Source organism: Schistocerca nitens, chromosome 4 (assembly GCF_023898315.1).
Source record: "Schistocerca nitens isolate TAMUIC-IGC-003100 chromosome 4, iqSchNite1.1, whole genome shotgun sequence".
NCBI classification, from domain to species: domain Eukaryota; kingdom Metazoa; phylum Arthropoda; class Insecta; order Orthoptera; family Acrididae; genus Schistocerca; species Schistocerca nitens.
The window spans coordinates 773,114,750-773,133,819 of NC_064617.1; the positions used below are offsets into that span (position 1 = coordinate 773,114,750).

The window sequence follows — 19,070 nt, forward strand, 5'->3', positions numbered from 1 at the left end:
CTTAGACTTGGATATTTCAGATCACTCAGCTCTGTTTATTGAGCTCCCAAAAGCAAATAACCTAAAGCCTCCAGAAGTGTATATAAAAAGGGATCTCAGTAAAAGTAAAATGGATTTATTCCGCAGTAAATTAAGTATAATAAGCTGGCCTGTAGACTACAATAGTTCAAGCTCGATAAACTATGACAAATTCTTAAATTGTTTCTTAGAGGTATTTAATGAATCATTTCCTCGTAGATATAAGCAAAACAAAGTTAATGGTAAACTCAAATGGATTACAACAGGAATAAAGATCTCTAGTGCCAGAAAGAGAGAGCTCCACAATGAGTTAAAATCAAACAGAAATCCAGATTTTGTTATTTATGTCAAACAGTATAAAGCTGTATTTAGGAAAGTTGTAGCGGCAGCTAAAAAAATGGCAAATAATAAATTCATACGAGAACACAGAAATAAGACAAAAGCAGTGTGGTCAGTTGTTAAGTCTGAACTAGGAGCCAAAGTAAAAATTCATGAGATTTTGAAAATTAGACATGAAAATGAAATTATAGTAAACCCTGTTCAGATGTCAAGTTGTTTCAATGAATTCTTCCTAAACGTAGTAAGATCGGATGTGGATATGACATTCTATCAGGGCATCACAAATTTGGAAAACAGCCAGAACACATCTTTTAAACAATTTGAAAAAATAACCCAGAGGGATGTGGAAAAGGAAATATTGTCTCTAAAAAACAAAACCTCACATGGGTGGGATGAAATAACAACATCTGTAATCAAGTATGTGTACGATATTATTTCCCAACCACTGTCAACTATTATAAATCAATCTTATGAACAGGGATGCTTTCCAGAGGTATTGAAATATGGTGAGATCAAACCTCTATTCAAGAAAGGATCAACAGAAGATATGGGGAATTACCGGCCTATCTCTCTCTTGCCGGTCTTCTCTAAAGTGTTTGAAAAGATTGCAGCAAAACAAATTAATAACTTTCTTACTGTAAATGATATAATTTTTAAAAACCAGTTCGGATTCCAACAGGGTAAAAGCACTGCGAATGCTATAAATGAGTTTATCCAAAAAATATGCTCCACGTTAGATAAAGTCCACAAATTACAGATGTATGGAATCAGAGACACTGCTTTAAAATGGTTTAGCTCTTACCTGTCAGGTAGGAAACAGAGAGTAATTTTAACTTCAAATGGAACCAATTATTCATCAGACTGGAAAACAGTTCCCCAAGGAGTCCCACAAGGTTCGATATTGGGTCCCTATCTGTTTCTTTTTTACGTAAATGACCTACCACTTGCTATTGATGTTCATTCAGTCTTATTTGCTGATGATACATCAGTTCTAATTGAAAATGAGGTATCTGAAAATATTCCAGAAAAAGCCAAAAATACTTTAGAAAAACTTGAATCTTGGTTCTATCAAAATGGACTAAAACTAAATGTAACTAAAACCAAAATGATACAATTTGAAGCTAAATCAGTAGAAAGGAGTGAAATAAAGATAACTTGCAATGATCAGGATATCACAGAAGCAAACCACGTGAAGTTCTTAGGCCTAAATCTTGACAAAAATTTAAATTGGAAGGTACACATAGATTACTTAGCAAATAAACTGAACAACTTAGCATTTGCAATGTGTATTTTGTCAGGTGCCACAAACATGGATACCAGAAAGATAGTTTATCACTGCTACTTTGAGTCAGTTATTCGTTATGGCATAATCTTCTGGGGAAATTCAGCAAATGTCACTAGGCTCCTAGTATTACAAAAGAAAGTAATTAGAAACATGTGTGTTGCAAAAAAACGGGAATCCTGTCGACCACTGTTAAAAAATTTAAAAGTACTATCTATCCCCTCACTTTACATATATGAGATGGTGGTGTTCCTATATAGAAATCAACATACACTAGACAATTTCCGTTTTGACCACAACTACAGCACTCGCCACAGAGACAACTTCAAACTTCCAACACATCGTTTAAAACTTTATGCCCAAACGCCAGAGTATATGGGGTTAAAAATTTTCAATAAAATAAAAGGCAGTAATATATTTAAAATGGAGATTGGTTCACTGAAAAGATTGCTCTTTACTCTCCTGGTGGAAAAGTGTTATTATTCTGTCGATGAATTCATTGAGGACAGCTTCACAATCTGAACACAGGGATTGTAATACATTTATTATTTTATGTACATGTGTAGCTGTAACTTAGAAATGTAAAATATAATGTAAACTTTTGTATTTCTCTTAAAAAAGTGAAAAAAGTTTCTTTTGTAAACCTTGACATGTCTCCTGTACATCAAATCAAATGATTTGAAAATTGTATGTAATGAGATGAATAAACCACATAACATAACATAACATAACACAGATACAAGTCCGGAGGCTAACTGCCGTTAGCGTCCAACATCCTGCCCCAAAGCCCTCTCCTCAAAGATAGCACACTTGCGCACAGAACAAATATCGATATTTATGGCACTCTACGCCACAAACATTTCCAGTGGCAGCTGGCATTCAGAACTGTGCTGTTGCAAAGTAATTAGCAATTTCATTGCAATGTCCCATGCTTTTCCTGATGTAACCGTTATCCTTGCTCATGAGATTTCATGGAAGATAGGTTTCACAGCCTCCTTTATGATACTTTCATAACAGAGTAATATAAGACAGTATTCAAGAATGAGGGTTTACAATGAAAACCATTCCTGTTTTTCTCCTTATTCATAATAAAGAATTGCTTACCTTGGGACACAGGGGTCTACTGTTCCATTAGTATATGTGTTCCTCTGGTGTGTATGTCATTCACGACTACCATTGGCAGAGATACAAAATTTTTCCCCATTTCAAAATGGGACTGTATGATGATGTGTGCACTCTGAGAACTTGATAAAGACCATGTCTATGGTGTAACTGTGTCATATTTTTGGCTTTTATGTATGGTATAAAAGAGGAAATAAAAATGTGATTCTTAAAGTAATTAACTTGTCTCCCTTAGTATTATATCAAGTGAATCAACATCAGAGGCCTAGCAAGACTGAACTCAATATGTGAGTTGTGGTAAACTGTTCATTTCATACCCTATCAGTAACTTTCGTGCTTTTAACACTATTATCACTGAAATTATCTACAGTTTCTTCACTACATAAATCAGTGAAATTCTATTTCAAGAAATAAGTATGTATTTATAAAAGGAGTTTTTTTTATATAATATAAGAGTTTATCTTAATTTCTTTGAGTTCCTTTTGATAATATTTCTAGACAGAAGTGAAGTAGCAACACTTCTGAAAATATGTGAAGCTTGGTGTGAAAACGTTGCCCATCAACATGAATAAAATGCTGTATAGAGTGACAAGATATTAAATGGATATTTAATTATCAATTATGTATTACAATTCAGAGCAAATTATATAAGAGTTTAGTAACTACTCATCATCAGCAAATTTGAGTGATAATGTTACAGCAGTAAATTACTATTATTCTTACATAAATAATTTACAGAAATAGTAACTAAATAGTATTAATCATAACACAGCGAAAATAAGCCTAAAGTAAAAAGAATCTAATGTTAAAATAACACAGTTGAAATCTATTATTGTGTCTTACACAATCAGTTACATTCTTTCTCTCTTTCTTTCTTTTCCTTTAAGCATTTTCAGATTTATAGATTAATGTAGAATATTAAACAATATTCTCAGGCATTCAAATAAGATATTTTTGTTCACACATGACAATATTAAATAAAAATAGGGGGCTATTTTGCATTATGAGGACTGGTTTTTAGTGCAAGTGTAGTCTTTGATTTTTTTTAGGCTATAAATACTGCATTTGTATACATTTCAAAATAATGGCTAATGAAACCTTATGCTTCTAGAGTATAAGAAAATATTTGCTGGTTGCCAATTTTAAGAAATAAAGATAATTCATGTAATTCTTGTTTTACTTCTTTGAGCTTAAATCTCAATCATTAATTTCTTCTTCACTTCCTGATTACAGGTTATTTGAAATAATAGCTGGTATAATTTCCTGGGATGACAAAAATCTTTGCTGTATGTAGACTGTTCCATTGTGGAAAGTTAAACACACAATCTGAGGATTGGAAAACACTGCATGAACTGATCTATGTCAAGCTGACCTCTGCTTCTCCTCTCTTGCTGATAATACATTAGATCTACAAGGCTATGTGGAGAGATTATGAAGCATGTTTCAGGTCCCAAAATATTATTACTGGCACACACTGATCCATTAAAACATATATCCATATTTCTGAGCTGTACAGAACTGCAGATATTGATCATAATTTAAAAATTAAATAACTTATTTTTCAAATGGAACTGTGTTCATGTCTTATAACTTTGATCCCTGGTGCTATCATTACAGATAACATCTTGCCCCACATTATTACTTCCTCATATTATACAATAATGACACATTTATAATTTTTCTTCTTGCTATTAATGCCTGCACAAAATATGCTACAGGTAACTATCAGAGTCTAACTGTAAAGCAGCTGGAGAATTCAGGCAATTTCAGTGCTAAATGGACAAAATCCATAGGTGAAAGTGCCCCACTTTGAGAAATGTCTGCTTCCTTCAAAACCTGGAATAAAAGAAAAGTATTGAATAGTAATTAACCTTTGTGCACATTACTGAAATTGACGACTGTTAGGCTATCCTTCAGCACTCCAACAGCAAGATCTTAAGGCTTGTGAAATGACTTTAGTATGTAAGTGATGCACCAGATTTGTAACTGTATGCTGTGGATGGCTGCTATAAGTGCTATATAAGGATTTTAGTTGTTATGGGTAAAGGGAAGAAAGCCAGCACAGAGTCTGCCCCTCTGGAATAGTACCAAAGGGGGAGTACTGAATTTAACATTCCCATTATTTATTACAGTACAAATTATTATAACTTTAATGTAAATTCCTGACATGTCTTCTGTGTGAAAATTAAATGGATTTCAAAAAAAGTTATGAGAAGAATAAATCGCAATTCACTCATCCAGCAAAGAGTCGTCATCAATAGCATCATATGTCCATGCTCACCAAAACATTTACTAATTTTTTAGGCTATTCTGGATGAATACAGACTTCACTAAGAAAATTTTAGTGTTTTTTCAGGCATATTTTCTTAGTGTTTTCATATAAGGGATCACTGGTCTCTAAGCGCTTGTTACAGTGTAATAACCTAACTATGATTAATTTGGTTTGTTACACCAATTCTTTTTTTTTTCCTGTGAAAACCCTTTTCAACAGTGAGAAAGAATGTTACAGTATATGCTAATATCTTCCATTCTAACATTGGAGGGCCTGGCTTTTTCACAGGCATCAAAACACAGATGATAAACTATTGTGATATGGTTCTCATCACTGCAGAAAAATTCCAGCACAGTATCATTGTACCACTGGTCCATCACATGTCAGTCAATTCTTCATCAGTAAACCTAACTATACTGCTGTGCATCATTGTTAATGTACAACTAACACTGACAGAAAAATAAAACTCAAGACAGAATTGAGCAGTACTGAATGCAAGCTTGAGGGCAAAGAGTTAAATGGATATCACTGTTGTCAACAGCAAGTACCATGAGTAAAAGGACAAAGTTTGTTCCTGAACAAGACACAGTTACAAACAATTTACATTTGTCCTCTGCTTCAGATAATATCAGTGCAATACAGACACATAGCATTAGCTTACATGAAATCTCGAATCTCAGGAAAGTTATGCATGATTTTCTCACTTAACAGGATTGACTAACAATATAAGTGGTTTCTTTTTTCCTCACTAGAGCATATCACATAGGTCATTACATCTCATTGGCTTACTAACAGTTGGGATCTGAAATTTTCTGATTAGTAAAACAATACAAAGATTTTAGTTTTATGTAAATTGAAGGCAGAGGGCAGAGAAAGGGAAGAATGATACACTATGTGATCAAAAGTATCCAGACACCCCCAAAAACATATGTTTTTCATATTAGGTGCATTGTGCTGCCACCTACTGCCAGGTACTCTATAACAGTGACCTCATTGGTCATTAGACATCGTGAGAGAGAAGACTGGAGTGCTCCGCGAAACTCACGGACTTCGAAAGTGGTCAGGTGATTGGGTGTCACTTGTGTCATACATCTGTATGTGAGATTTCCACACTCCTAAACATCCCTAGGTCCACTGTTTCCAATCAGTTGAAGAGGGTTGTAATGTGTAATAGGCAGACACATATCCAGACCATCACATACGAATTCCAAACTGCATCAGGATCTACTGCAAGTACTATGACAGTTAGCCGGGAGGTGAGAAAATGTGGATTTCATGGTCGAATGGTTGCTCATAAGCCACACATCTTGCCAGTAAATGCCAAACAACACCTTGCTTGGTGTAAGGAGCTAAACATTGGATGAGTGAACAGTGGAAAAGTGTTGTGTGGAGTGACAAATCATGGTACATGGTGTGGTGATCCGATGGCAGGGTGTGGATATGGCGAATGTCCAGCATGTGTAGTGCCAACAGTAAAATTCGGAAGCAGTGGTGTTATGGTGTGGTTGTGTTTTTCATGGAGGGGGCTTGCACCCCTTGTTGTTTTGTGTGCCACTATCACAATACAGGCCTATACTGATGTTTTAAGCAGCTTCTTGCTTCCCACTGTTCAAGAGCAATTCGAGGTTGGCGATTGCATTTTTCAACATGATTGAGCACCTGTTCATAATGCACGGCCTGTGGCAGAGTGGTTACATGACAATTATTACATCCCTGTAATGGACTGACCTGCACAGAATCCTGACCTGAATCCTATAGAACACCTTTGGGATGTTTTGGAATGCCGACTTTGTGCCAAGCCTCACCAACTGACATCAAGACCTCTCTTCAGTGTAGCACTCCACGAAGAATGGGCTGCCATTCCTGAAGAAACCTTCCAGCACCTGACTGAACATATGCCTGTGAGAGTGGATGCTGTCATCAAGGCTAACTGTGGGCCAACACAATACTGAATTCCTGAATTACCGATGGAGGGTGCTACAAACTTGTAAGTCATTTTCAGCCAGGTGTCCAGATACTTTTGATCACATGGTGTATCAGCTGCATCAAGACTTTGTCCAGCATGTTTCACAGCTGCAGATTCTGCATGGTGTCTGTTCTTTTTGATATGTCCAAAAGAAGAGACAACACGAATTTATATAATTTTAGTTTTAGTTTTGAGATACGAGGCTTGCATTCCAAGACGATGATAGATAAATGAAATAAACCAAACAAAATGTGGAGTCCACAAGTAAGTTATACCAAAATACTCCAAAAATATTGTAGAACAACCTCCGAAATGTAATTGTTGGGATTCAGTTTCAACCTGTATATAGCATTAATTTAGAGAGACAAATTGTAAATGATATTATTTACTAATAACTCACTTTGCCTGCTAAAACTTTATTTAAATCTTAACATCAGCAGTGTTCAGGAAGTATCCATCCTCTACATTCTTATAAATATGAACCCTGTACATGAATCAAAATATTGTTTTAATAAGTGCTTAGTTATGAAAGAAGACAATTGTCATATATGTGTGTGAATGTATTAAAACAGAAAGAAAATTATTTTTAATTTTTTCCCCTTTTGTCCATTACATCACTTTTATGAGTGGGCTGAATATGACATTTGTAAAAAATTTTACAAACTACAAACAATACTAATTTCATGGTAAATCAGGCAATATTTGCTACAATACTTGCACATAAATAAGTTTATGATCAGTAAACATTTTCTGTATAGCACAGGATCTGACAAAAAAGAAACAACATTGCTCAGGAACTGTATATCACACCATATTAGTGTAAAATGACTATTCTAACTTGAACTATTTCATTATGCTGCAACAAATTTCAGTTTAATCAAGTCAGCAGATGAGCATTGCATTACAGATGTGTCCTTGCACTGGAGGGCTGAAACTGCCCAGCTGCTACATAACTTCAGAGAAAATGAAACACAGAAATTTTTGGAACAATAGAGATAACAAAAGCACAAGTTTGAACTCAAATGACTCTGTTTTGAAGGTGAATACTGCTAACTGAACATACACTGCCTGACAAAAAAAGTGAAGCATCAAAACAAGGAGAAAACTAAATGAAACATCATGGATTGGGAGGGTAAATGATGTTATTTCAGTGATTATAAATTTGAGTCAAATTTACAAAGACCTTCACAGTGTGAGCACACTTATCAGTATGATGCTGCACACCCTCTGGCCTGTATGTCTGCACTGATTCAGTTGGGAAACAAATCACAAAATCATTGTACCCTTTCCTGAGGCAAACTAGCCCACAACTGTTGTAACTGGTCCTTGATCTCCTGGATACTGGTACTGAGACAAAGCTGTCATCCAAGCTGGTTCCATGCATTCACAAATGTTCTATTGGGGACAGATATGGAGACCTTGCTGGCCACATGTGTACCTCAAGATCATGCAGATAGTTCATAGATACTTAAAATGTGTGGATGAGCGTTGTCTTGTTGAAAAAATGGTACCATGATATTGTCGCATGAGAGGTTAACACATGAGGAAGCATGATGCCTGTGACTTGAAGTCACACCTGTGGCTTTACACTCTAAGATGCCAGGAATAACACTGTTGTGTCCCTCCAAAACAATGGAAGCATGGGACCTCTACCCTGATCACAACCATACAAGCCAACGATGGTCATTTGGGGTAGAACAGAATTGCGATTCATTACTGAACACAATGTGACACCATTCATCAGCAGTCCCTGCTTCCTGGTCATGACAGTACTCAAAATGAGGCTGTTTCTGTTGTGGTGTTGATGTCAGCCTACACATGTGATGATGCTTTCCTAGCCCAGCTGCTGTTTGACTCCAATCAATGATTGCTCATGCAAAATGCAGTTTGTCCTTTGATGTCCTGTCAACCATGAAGGAAGGACAATAAGCAGATTCCATATTCACTGAGTTCCAGAAAACATTTCACATGGTGCCACACTGCAGACTGGCATGACATGTGCATTGTGTGGGAATAGTATTGACCTGCTTTGCAGGGCACTTACAAGTTAGAAGAAAGAAACGATTCTCCAGCCTCCAATGTTTAGGCTATCCGGCACAACAGGCATGTAGTAGAAAAGCATTTCACATGGTGCCACACTGCAGAGGGATGACATGTGTGTTGTGTGGGAACAGTATTGACTTGCTTTGTAGGGCACTTAAAAGTTAGGAGAAATAAATGATTTTCCAGCCTCCATTGTTTAGGCTGTCTGGCACAACAGGCATGTAGTAGTACTAGCTCATGTTATCAGCCTGCTTTGAATGACATCATGGGAGTAAAGGATTTACAAACCCTTGGCAAATAGGCTGTGCAGCATGAGACACATGTTGTGTGACTAGTAGCAGCCTGCTTTATTGACCTTGTTTTTGCAGGGGCTACACGTGTAGATGAGCATTCCTAGGAGAAAGGTGAGGTGGATACAACAGGAGATGGTGAGAGGGTGGGGGCAGGAGGGGATGGATAGGGAGAAAGGGGACAGGAAGTGTTGTGTAGGGAGAGAAGTGTGTAGAGGGGATTTACAGAGAAGGACGGAGTGCATGAGATGAACAAAGAAAGAGGGGAAGGAGAAGGTAGACCAAGAGATGTGCGCATTAGTGTGTGTGTTTGAGGTTTACGGGCGCTAAACAGCAGGGTCATCAGCGCCCATGTGCGCATTAAATGCAACATACATGCATGAAACCAAAGCCATGGGGAAAAGGCTAGTCTTAGTTATATAAAGCTGATAATTTGTGTGTGTGTTCAAGAACTCCTTGCAGGCCCTTGGATGAAACTGGACCAAACCTAAAAAACAAACTCCTGCTGTCTTGAGAACCAATGTGGGGGGAGGGGGGGGGGGAGTAGGGGGGGCTGTAATAATGTTATAATGTTCTTGCACCAATACTAATGGAAATAAAGACATGCAATATTTTTAAGGCCCTGCCATAAAGGCTATCCTGCATGACAGGTATGCTGTGTGGGAATAGCAGCGACCAGCCTTATCTATCTTCCTTGCATGACAGCCTATACAGCTCCTGACATGTAGACTGTCAGGCACAACAGGTGTGTTGTGGTGTAGTAGTATTAGCCTTCTTTATCAGACTGCTTTGCATGGCAGCCTATACATTATGGGAAAAAAAGGGATCCAGACCCTTGAAATATGAGCTCTGCTGCACAAGACATATTGTGGGAGTAGTAGCAGTCAGGTTTATTGACCTCATTTGCAAGGGTTTCATGTGCAGATGGGCATTCCTGGGGGAACAACTGAGACAGACAAAAGAGCAGATGGTGAGAGAGATGGGCAGAATGGTTTGGATAGAGAGAGAGGGGACAGGATGTGTTGGTTAGAGAGAGAGATGTGTAGGAGGGGAAGTACAGAGTGGGAGGGGGTGGTTGAGAAGGACAGAGAGAGAGTGGGAGGAACAGACAGACCAAGAGACGTGCACATTATATAGACACAAAAACCAATGCTGAAACACCCATATTAGTACGTGTGTAGCCTCCATGGGTGGCAATGCAAGTACTGACTCTGGAATACAGTTGATTGCACATATGGCAAATACCATCTGCATGTGTTATGCCACACCTCCTCAACCTGTTCTGGTAGTTCTGTAAGAGTTGTTGGTTGACGAGTAACACGAGTCACTTCTCGTCCCATCATATCCCATACATGCTCAACTGGAGACATATCCAGAGAGTGTGCTGGCCAGGGAAGTTGCTGCACGTCTTCCAGGGCACATTGAGTTTCATGGGCAGTGATTGGGCAAGCATTATCATGCTGGAACTACACATTAATAAAAATAGATATCCAAGTGAAATCAAAAAGAAAAGACTGAAATGGTTTACAGAAGAGCAAACAAAAATTAAAGGAAACATGCATACGCTGTACCACGTACACAAGCAAGCTGCTACCCAAATGCAGACCAGAGTGTGAACATTCGTAGGTCATAACTGAAATGCAAAATTTTCTACAAAGCTAAACTTCTTCTGGCAAAAAAGCAAGCAGTGGAAAACCATACAGAAAGGGCTCCCAAAATGTAAGGTAGAATGGCAAATAAGAAATACATCAAAATGCACAGAAATAGCTCTGCTTGTACTTGAGGAATTAAATCATTACTTTTTAAACTCAGTTAAAGAAATAAGTAACAGTATTAAAGCAACAAATTCATCTGCAATGGACCTTGCTGGAACACCACTGCCTGTTAACCTGGTATTTCAATAGAGGGCTGCCATACCTGCTGATATTATAAAAGCTGTATCCAAATTTTCAGGTTCTACAAGTATGGACTGTTGTTGGTTATTGAATAACATCATTAAAAAGACAATACACTCAATCACCAAACCATTAGCTTTTATTTTTAATAAATGTATGGAATTTGGAGTTTTTCAGGATGCATTTAAGGTATCAAAAGTTGTCCCAGTTTTTAAAAAAGGGGACAAACATCTTCCCCAAAGCTACAGGCCAATCTCCATTGTCCCAATATTCTCAAAGATATTTGAGGCATTGATACACAAACAAATAAGCAGCTTCTTTCAAAAACACAATATCCTATGCAGCAATGAGTTTGGTTTTTGCAAGGGGAAAAACACAACAGGGGCCATCTTTGTAAATCATTGACCAAACCTCAACAGCTTTTGAAAACAATAACATGGTATCACTGGTAATACGTGACCTAAGCAAAGCTTTTGATTGCATTCTTGTTGATGTACTACTGAGGAAACTAGAGTTTTATGGGGTGAGAGGGAGCACTTTAGCTGTGATAAGTTCTTATTTAAGTAACAGAAAACAATTTGTCTCAGTCATAAATCTAAATTCTTCTGCAATGGAAATCAGCACAGGTGTATCACAGGGTCTATCCTTGGGCCCTTCTTCTTCATTGTAGCTATCAATGATTTACCTAATAACAGCCCACCCTGTCATATGTTATGCTGATGATAAAACACTACTTACCACATATCAGAACATTTCAGATCTGAATAGCGTAACAAAAGAAACACTTGACAAGGCCATGGACTGGTTTGTAGTGCAGTCCCAATAAAACCCAACAACTATTAATGGGAATATCAAATGAAGTAGGCAATAAGTCAGTAATCTCTTAGGTACTTGCATTGACTCAAAACTCTTTTGGGAGGAACATCTCAATCACATATGTGAAAAAATATTGCAGGTGGTATACCTTATCTTGAAACTAAAGGAGGTAGTGAGCTTGGAGTACCTTAGGATGACATGTTTTGGGCTATTAGAGTCATATATTTCATATGATCTGATTATATGGGGGCACTCACCTCACACCAAGAACATCTTGAAATTACAAAAAAGAGTCTTATGCATAATATATAAAAGAGGTCATAGGGATCACTGTCGTCCTTTTTTTTCAGACTCACAATTATAAATTTGTACATTTATGTGTCTGTACTCTATACTAAAAATAATATTTCAGAATTTATTGCCAGAGGGGATATACATGAAGACAGCACCAGAGCTAAGGGTAATTTAGACATACCATGCCACAGATTAGCAAGAACAGGAAATTCCCACAAACTAAACCCACTCAAAATGTTCAGTAAACTGCAATTCATGTTTAGTCTATAGATATAACTTTTTTATTATGTGGTACAGCTGGTTGCCAGAACATCCATTTTATGACATTAAAGAATTCTTTGAGATGCCTGAGGAGGATATTAGCATTTAAAAATTTTCTGTAGTTAAACATATTATTGTGTGATGTGGTTAATCATGTGTAATTACATAGTGTATACAATACACAAAACACTATGTACAGAGTATACTATACTATACTATACTAGTCTATATTATATTATAGCTTATTGCATTAAGTTTTATTTATTTATTTAGTTACATTTTCTTTGCGTGGAGCCATAGTAATGATGGCTTTTGCAAATGTCAGACTTAATACTATGGTTATATTTATACTTATAAAATACACTATATTCTGTAGCTGTTACTTCTTATGTCTATTTTTACATTTATCATATTACAACTGATATGCTAATGTCTCATGTTACAATCACTATCTTAAAATGCATTGAAAGAATATAAACATTTTTCTATTAGAAAAGATTTTAATTTTGTTTTAAAAACATTTCCTGTGTACGTTCTTAGAGAGTTTGGTAGCTTGTTATACCAAATCAAACCACTGATATATGGACTTCTATCAGTCATTTTTAACGTTGTTCTGTTACGGAAATAGTTACACTTTGTTTTAGTGTTGTGATCGTGTACATCACTGCCCTTGATAGCTTCTGTTGGCTGACTTATAAAAAATACAACTATTTTGAAGATGTACAGAGAATACATTGTCAGACATTCGTGTTGCACATGAATCTCTATGTCCCATCCCATATATAAGTCTTATTGCTCTTTTCTGTAGTAGTAGTAGTATTCTTTTTAAATGCGCATCAGCTGCACAGACCCATAGTTCAATTCCGTAATTGAGAAAGGGGTAAAGTGTTCCATAATATACTAATTTCAGTGCTTGGCTATGAACTATCTTTGCGAGCTGGCTGAGAAGATATATAACATTACTGACTTTTCCGCATACGAAATTAATGTGGTATGTCCACCGCAAATTTTCATCAACATACACACCCAGGAATTTACAGTTACCATTTCTGTTGCAGAGATATTACACACACTAATCATATTGTTGTGATGAGAAATGCCTGTTTTAAATGTCAGTAGTTGAGATTTGGTGACTTTCACCTTGAATCACTCATCATTGAAGTATTTTGTTACTTCTGTTACACCACTAGTAGCAAAAGATTATAGTTCTTTAGATTCGCCCCCATAGAATAAGATAGATGTGTCATCTGCATAGCTTACAATATGGGAGTTAATGGGTTGTGCAATGTCGTTAATATACATAAGGAAGAGAAAGGGTCCAAGGATTGAGCCCTGTGGCACACCTTGTAATACAGGTTCACTGGTGGACTGGGTGTTCATGATTTTATTATCTAGTTTGTATGACAATTTAGTGCTTTGCTTATGATTCAACAGGTACGTGGTTAGAAGATTCATGGCCTGATCCCCAATACTATAAGATTTTAGCTTTTTAAGAAGTATCCTATGGTTTACCATATCAAATGCTCTTGTCAGGTCCAAAAATACACCTGCAGTCTGCATCTTCTGGTCCAACAGACAGTAAACTTCATGGATGAACTGTGTAACTGGTGTGGTTGTGCTTAGCTCTTTTCTGAAGCCATCCTGCAAATCTACAAGCAGTTTATGTTTTGTGAAAAAGGCACTTAGTTGAGAAAGGATAATGCTTTTGAATATCTTACTAAAAGTGGGAATTAATGATATTGGTCTATAGTTGGAGACTTCTTCCTTACTTCCCTTTTTATGCACTGGTTTCACTACACTCATTTTTAGAACTGTTGGATACATGTTTTCTCTAATGCTGCAGTTAATCAGGTGAGTAAGAGGTTTAGAAATTTCTTTTAAGCATGCTTTAGTAATAGCACTGGATACGCCATCCCATCCAGATGAAAATTTTTTTCTTTAGCATGTATATTGCCCTGCGAACCTCCTGCTCATTCACTTCCACAAATTCAAATTCGGTACACTGAGTGAGATGGCATCAGATCTCTATCTGTGAATCTGTAATATGTGTTGATTGTTCACCAGAAATGTAGTAGTTATTAAAAATATTACATATGGTATCTGGGTTTTTTATAATGTTACCATCATGTCTTATGCTGAGTGGTTCCATGTTCATCTTGTTGGGAACTTTTCGGTATTTGTCAATCAGCTTCCAAGATGCTTTGCTTATGTTGTCAGACTGTTCTATTGTTTTACTGTTAATCTACTTCCTTAGATTGACGATTTCAGTTTTAAAAGTTTTCTTGGTCCTGTTGTATTTTTCCTTGAAAACCTGCATAGTAGTAGCTGTATAAAGCTGGTTTAGATCATGTACTTGCTGCCTGAGCCTAATCAGATTTGTTGGGAGTTTTAGTCTAGGAGTACTTCCATTTTGACAGTGTTTAACTACCTTCTGGATTTCTCTGACTGGACAACTATATTCATAATGATGCAAAAGGTTGAGTAGAATTCATTCCATTTCTCATCCGACCCTTTTACCTGGTACACAGAATCCCATTTCTCATTCGCTAGTTTGTCTTTAAGAGCATTAATATTTGAGGTATTCAGCATTCGTTTATGTAGCACAATTTTTGTTATTTTAGGCACAACTGAATTTTTGTATTCTATCACCTTATCTATAACATCTTTGTTTCCAGAATGAGATTTTCACTCTGTGCCACACCACCACCTTTATGGTTTCGCCTACAGTAACTACTTGCTAGTAAGTAACCTTCTAATCTATAGTATATTATTTCACTGCATTTTAGCCCATGTTCCATTATTATAGTACATGTGGCAAGTGTTCCTCTATGAATATTTGTAGAATGTCTAATTTGTTTCTGAGATATTGCACATTTAAGTGCATTAACTTTAAGGGTGTTATCCCTTCTTGTTTATTTACTATTTTGCACAAATCAAAATTGTTTGAGTTACACTTTTTACGACATTTTGCATACACTGGTTTTTTGGAACTGACCTGCAATGACTGAGCACTTACTTCACAGCCTGGCTTTTCTTTGCGTGCACGGGACTCAGTCATATCCGAAATACATCCCTGAAAACTATTATTATGGTCCTTTATTCTAAAAAAGTCTCACTGTTGTAGTCCAGAGCAATTGGAGGTTTCTCCACACTGTCTTTCTCCCACAGTTTGCTTATGTGGGAAACTAGCTTGGCCTTCCCTTTCCTGTTTAAGTGGAATCCGTGTTTTGTATGTTCATCACGACTCATCTTACTTAAGTCTATCAAATGTACATGGCTAAATTTATCACACACTTTCTTTAGCTCGGAATTGTAGTGTCGAATCTCTTTGTTTACACACAACCACAGTGGTAAATCATGTCGCACTGGCACGTTTGTGATGACAATGTTCGTTTGAAATAGTTTTGGTAATATGTTATGGAAGCGTCGCAGGGCTGTCTTGCTTTCGTTTTTGTGTACATCATTGCCGCCACCAATAATCACAATGTGAGCGTCTTTGTCCAACTGACTTGTTTCTGTTGTAATATTCTCCACAACTGCATTTAATATTGCACCAGGCTTGATTTTCGTGAAAACTGAACGCTTTGAAGGCATACTTTCATGAAAACATTTGGATAGATCTTTTCCATGACTGTCGGCATACAGAAGATGCCCTTTGGTGCATCTTAAGGTTGGCAAGTTCTCTTTTGGTTCTTTAGCGGGAGTTTTGTGATTACTTTCTGGTTTGTTTATGTCTATTGTGTTACCACAATCCACTACAAGTGCTGAGAATTTGTTTGATAACGGTATCACTGGGGCTGTACTTACATGTAGTTCTTGCTTGTTTGTTTTTTCGGCACACGCCACATTTTCTGTGCGGAATGACTATTAACAACGGCGTTGTCTTGAGTTAGGTGATAATTCCGATCCACTGCTTTATATTTAGTTTCCAGCTCTTGATATTTTCTCAGAAGTTCTTGATATTTTGTATTGGTTGATACTAAATCATCTGTTAACACGCTTATTATTTTTTCTTTTGACTTTAGCGTGTTTGTTATTTCACTTTCCGCGAAGCACTGTCGGCATGTCCAGTCATGTTCATCTTTTATATATTTCAAATTGACTTTGACACATTTATTGTGGTACCAGTACTTGCAGTCGGCACACAGGATACCTCTTTTGACCTTCTTCATGCAAATTTTGCAAATCTCACTATCACTTTTTAAAGACACTGGGACATCACTACATGAAAAATGTTCACTCGATGCCATCTTACATTTGACTCCTGGTGTAATTTTGTACACTGCTGTGCTTAATATGTATACTATAATGTAGTGACACTAGTTTATTTTATTATTATGTCTGCACTACTACATCCTGTATGACGAAGCCAATATCATTGTAAAATGATCTATAGTGGATAAAATTCTTGAACTTGATTCTCAATTCTTGATCACCTTCCTCTTGCAAGAATGGAAAAAGTACAGGTCTAACAACATCTGCATACGGTTAGGATCCCCTCCAGAAAAACCAAAGATGAATGAGAATTGCTGCTTATTGCATCCCAGATCATAAAGGCAGGGGTGGAGCCAGGGTTTCTAGGATGAATGCACTCTAGAAACTGTGCTCATCAAATCTATGTGGTACATGCAAACAATCATCACTTGTGTGCAGGCAGAATCTGGTATTATCATTGAAGATCACAGCATGCTATTCCATCTTCCAAGTGATTCTCTGATGGCACCAGTCAAACCATGTACATCAATCCTTTGGTGTCAGTGGCAAATGGCTAATGGTGTGGCATGACTATAGTCCCACTGCTAATAATTGGTTTGCAACACTTCACACAGATGTTTCTGGGTTCAAGGCTCTTATCTGTGCTGTGGTAGCTGTACAATCTGCCACTAGTGCCCTTACAATATGGCGATCCTAGCAGGTGCCAGTGCTGCGTGACCCCTGGCACCAGCATCGTTACCCAACTGCCTTAGCATTTTCTCTGAAAGGACCATACCACCACTCAGAAGGCCACAATTTGACTGCTTTCAAACTCATTCAATTGGCTGAAGGAAGCACAAGTGCATCTCCATGGCATGGTTGCCTGCTTACTTCACAAATTTGCACCACATTGAGCCTTCTAGCTGTGAGCATTCCCTATCAAAGGGTAGAAACAGATAGCACTCTGGCAGTATGTCACTATGCTATCTGTTGGCAGATGACATTGGAACCATCGTCACTACATCTACTACCCCCCAGGTACCATTTGCTGTCATTAGATCAAAATCAACATCGTCTTTCCAGGTGTACTAATTTGTAGTAGTAGCAAGTTGTTTTGGGCAAGGAGTATTTGCAGAAGCTAAATGTATAGAGTTCAAGGGAAGTGGAATTTTAATCAATGGAACTGTGTGTAACATAATAGGACCAACCTTCCATTAGCCAGTGCCAATTTCAGGAGTCATGCAATTGAATGTTACACAGCCACAGCTGTACTGGCCAGAAGCAACTTGAGAATTTTTGCCAGGGCAGAATCTGACCTCGTTAAATCAAACTCTGGAGTCAGGTCTGTTGAGATCCATAAACCAGTTCATTTCAGAGCAAGAGGGGCTCATATCAGCTGATCAGCTTGTGCAGCACGTTGCTCAATAGAGGGAAAGGCAATGACAAGTAATGATTGTTTTGAGCACCTCTGTGCCAAGTGCTATCGCAGCTTTAACTTTGTTGTGTGTTGTTTTCAATCTGATCAGGCAGAGTGCCAATTCCAAGAGGGAACCGACAGTAGTCCAAATCCCAGTGGATTGGATACAGAGGGTGTAAGACAGGTAGGTAATGGGTTGATCGAGCATTAAGTGGAGTGGTCATCCAGTAAGGAATTTTTACATTTTGTCTCATTTCATGTGTTTTAAGAGGACTAGACCACATCTAAGTTTTCTAATAGTAGTAGTAAATCTGTCATAAGTACGTGCCGACCCAAGCAAGTTTAAGAGTAGTTAGAGGTTGACCTGGGGACCAGGTCTTTCCGAAGTGGGGAATAATGTTGCAGCACCACCATTAAGGTAGGAAAAAGTTAGATTTGGTGCAATATTTCTGAGTGCACAAGTTACAGCCAGGTGTGGCCTGTTGACAGTAAGTTACACTTACCAGCAGTTGTGAATTAGGAGGAGGCCACAGAGCCGTAGAACACCGAAAAGAGTAAATGCAGCAGTTTGAATGGTGCAAGTTACCGGCGGTAGGGGCCCACTGGCCTACCTAGGTATTATGAGTACATGACTTGGTGCGCCGCATTGCAAAACAGAGTCACACAGCTGCGTATAAATAGGTGACAGTTTTCTAACAAGGGGATTCAAGTGTGAAAGCTCTCCTGGATGGAGGGGCATGTCACACCACCGGCTACACACAGCAGCAGATGGGGCATCAGCGTTCCAGTCCAATGTGGGTTGCTGGTTCACCCCTCTGAGGCCCAAGCGAGGTCCATAGCCAGCCACCGTCAGGCCACTCG

At 37.7% G+C, this 19,070-nt stretch overlaps 1 protein-coding gene across 1 annotated transcript in view; it reads right to left on the bottom strand.

The window, feature by feature from the left end:
- Positions 1-3,460: 3,460 nt before the first annotated feature.
- The window catches only part of LOC126253190 (calcium and integrin-binding family member 2-like), a 68,876-nt gene continuing 53,266 nt past the window's right edge, over positions 3,461-19,070 (bottom strand). Inside the window, exon 5 of the mRNA XM_049954354.1 lies at positions 3,461-4,597. Within this exon, the coding sequence (XP_049810311.1) occupies positions 4,487-4,597 (111 nt within the window). The 3' untranslated portion in view covers positions 3,461-4,486. The remainder of the gene's footprint in view (positions 4,598-19,070) is intronic.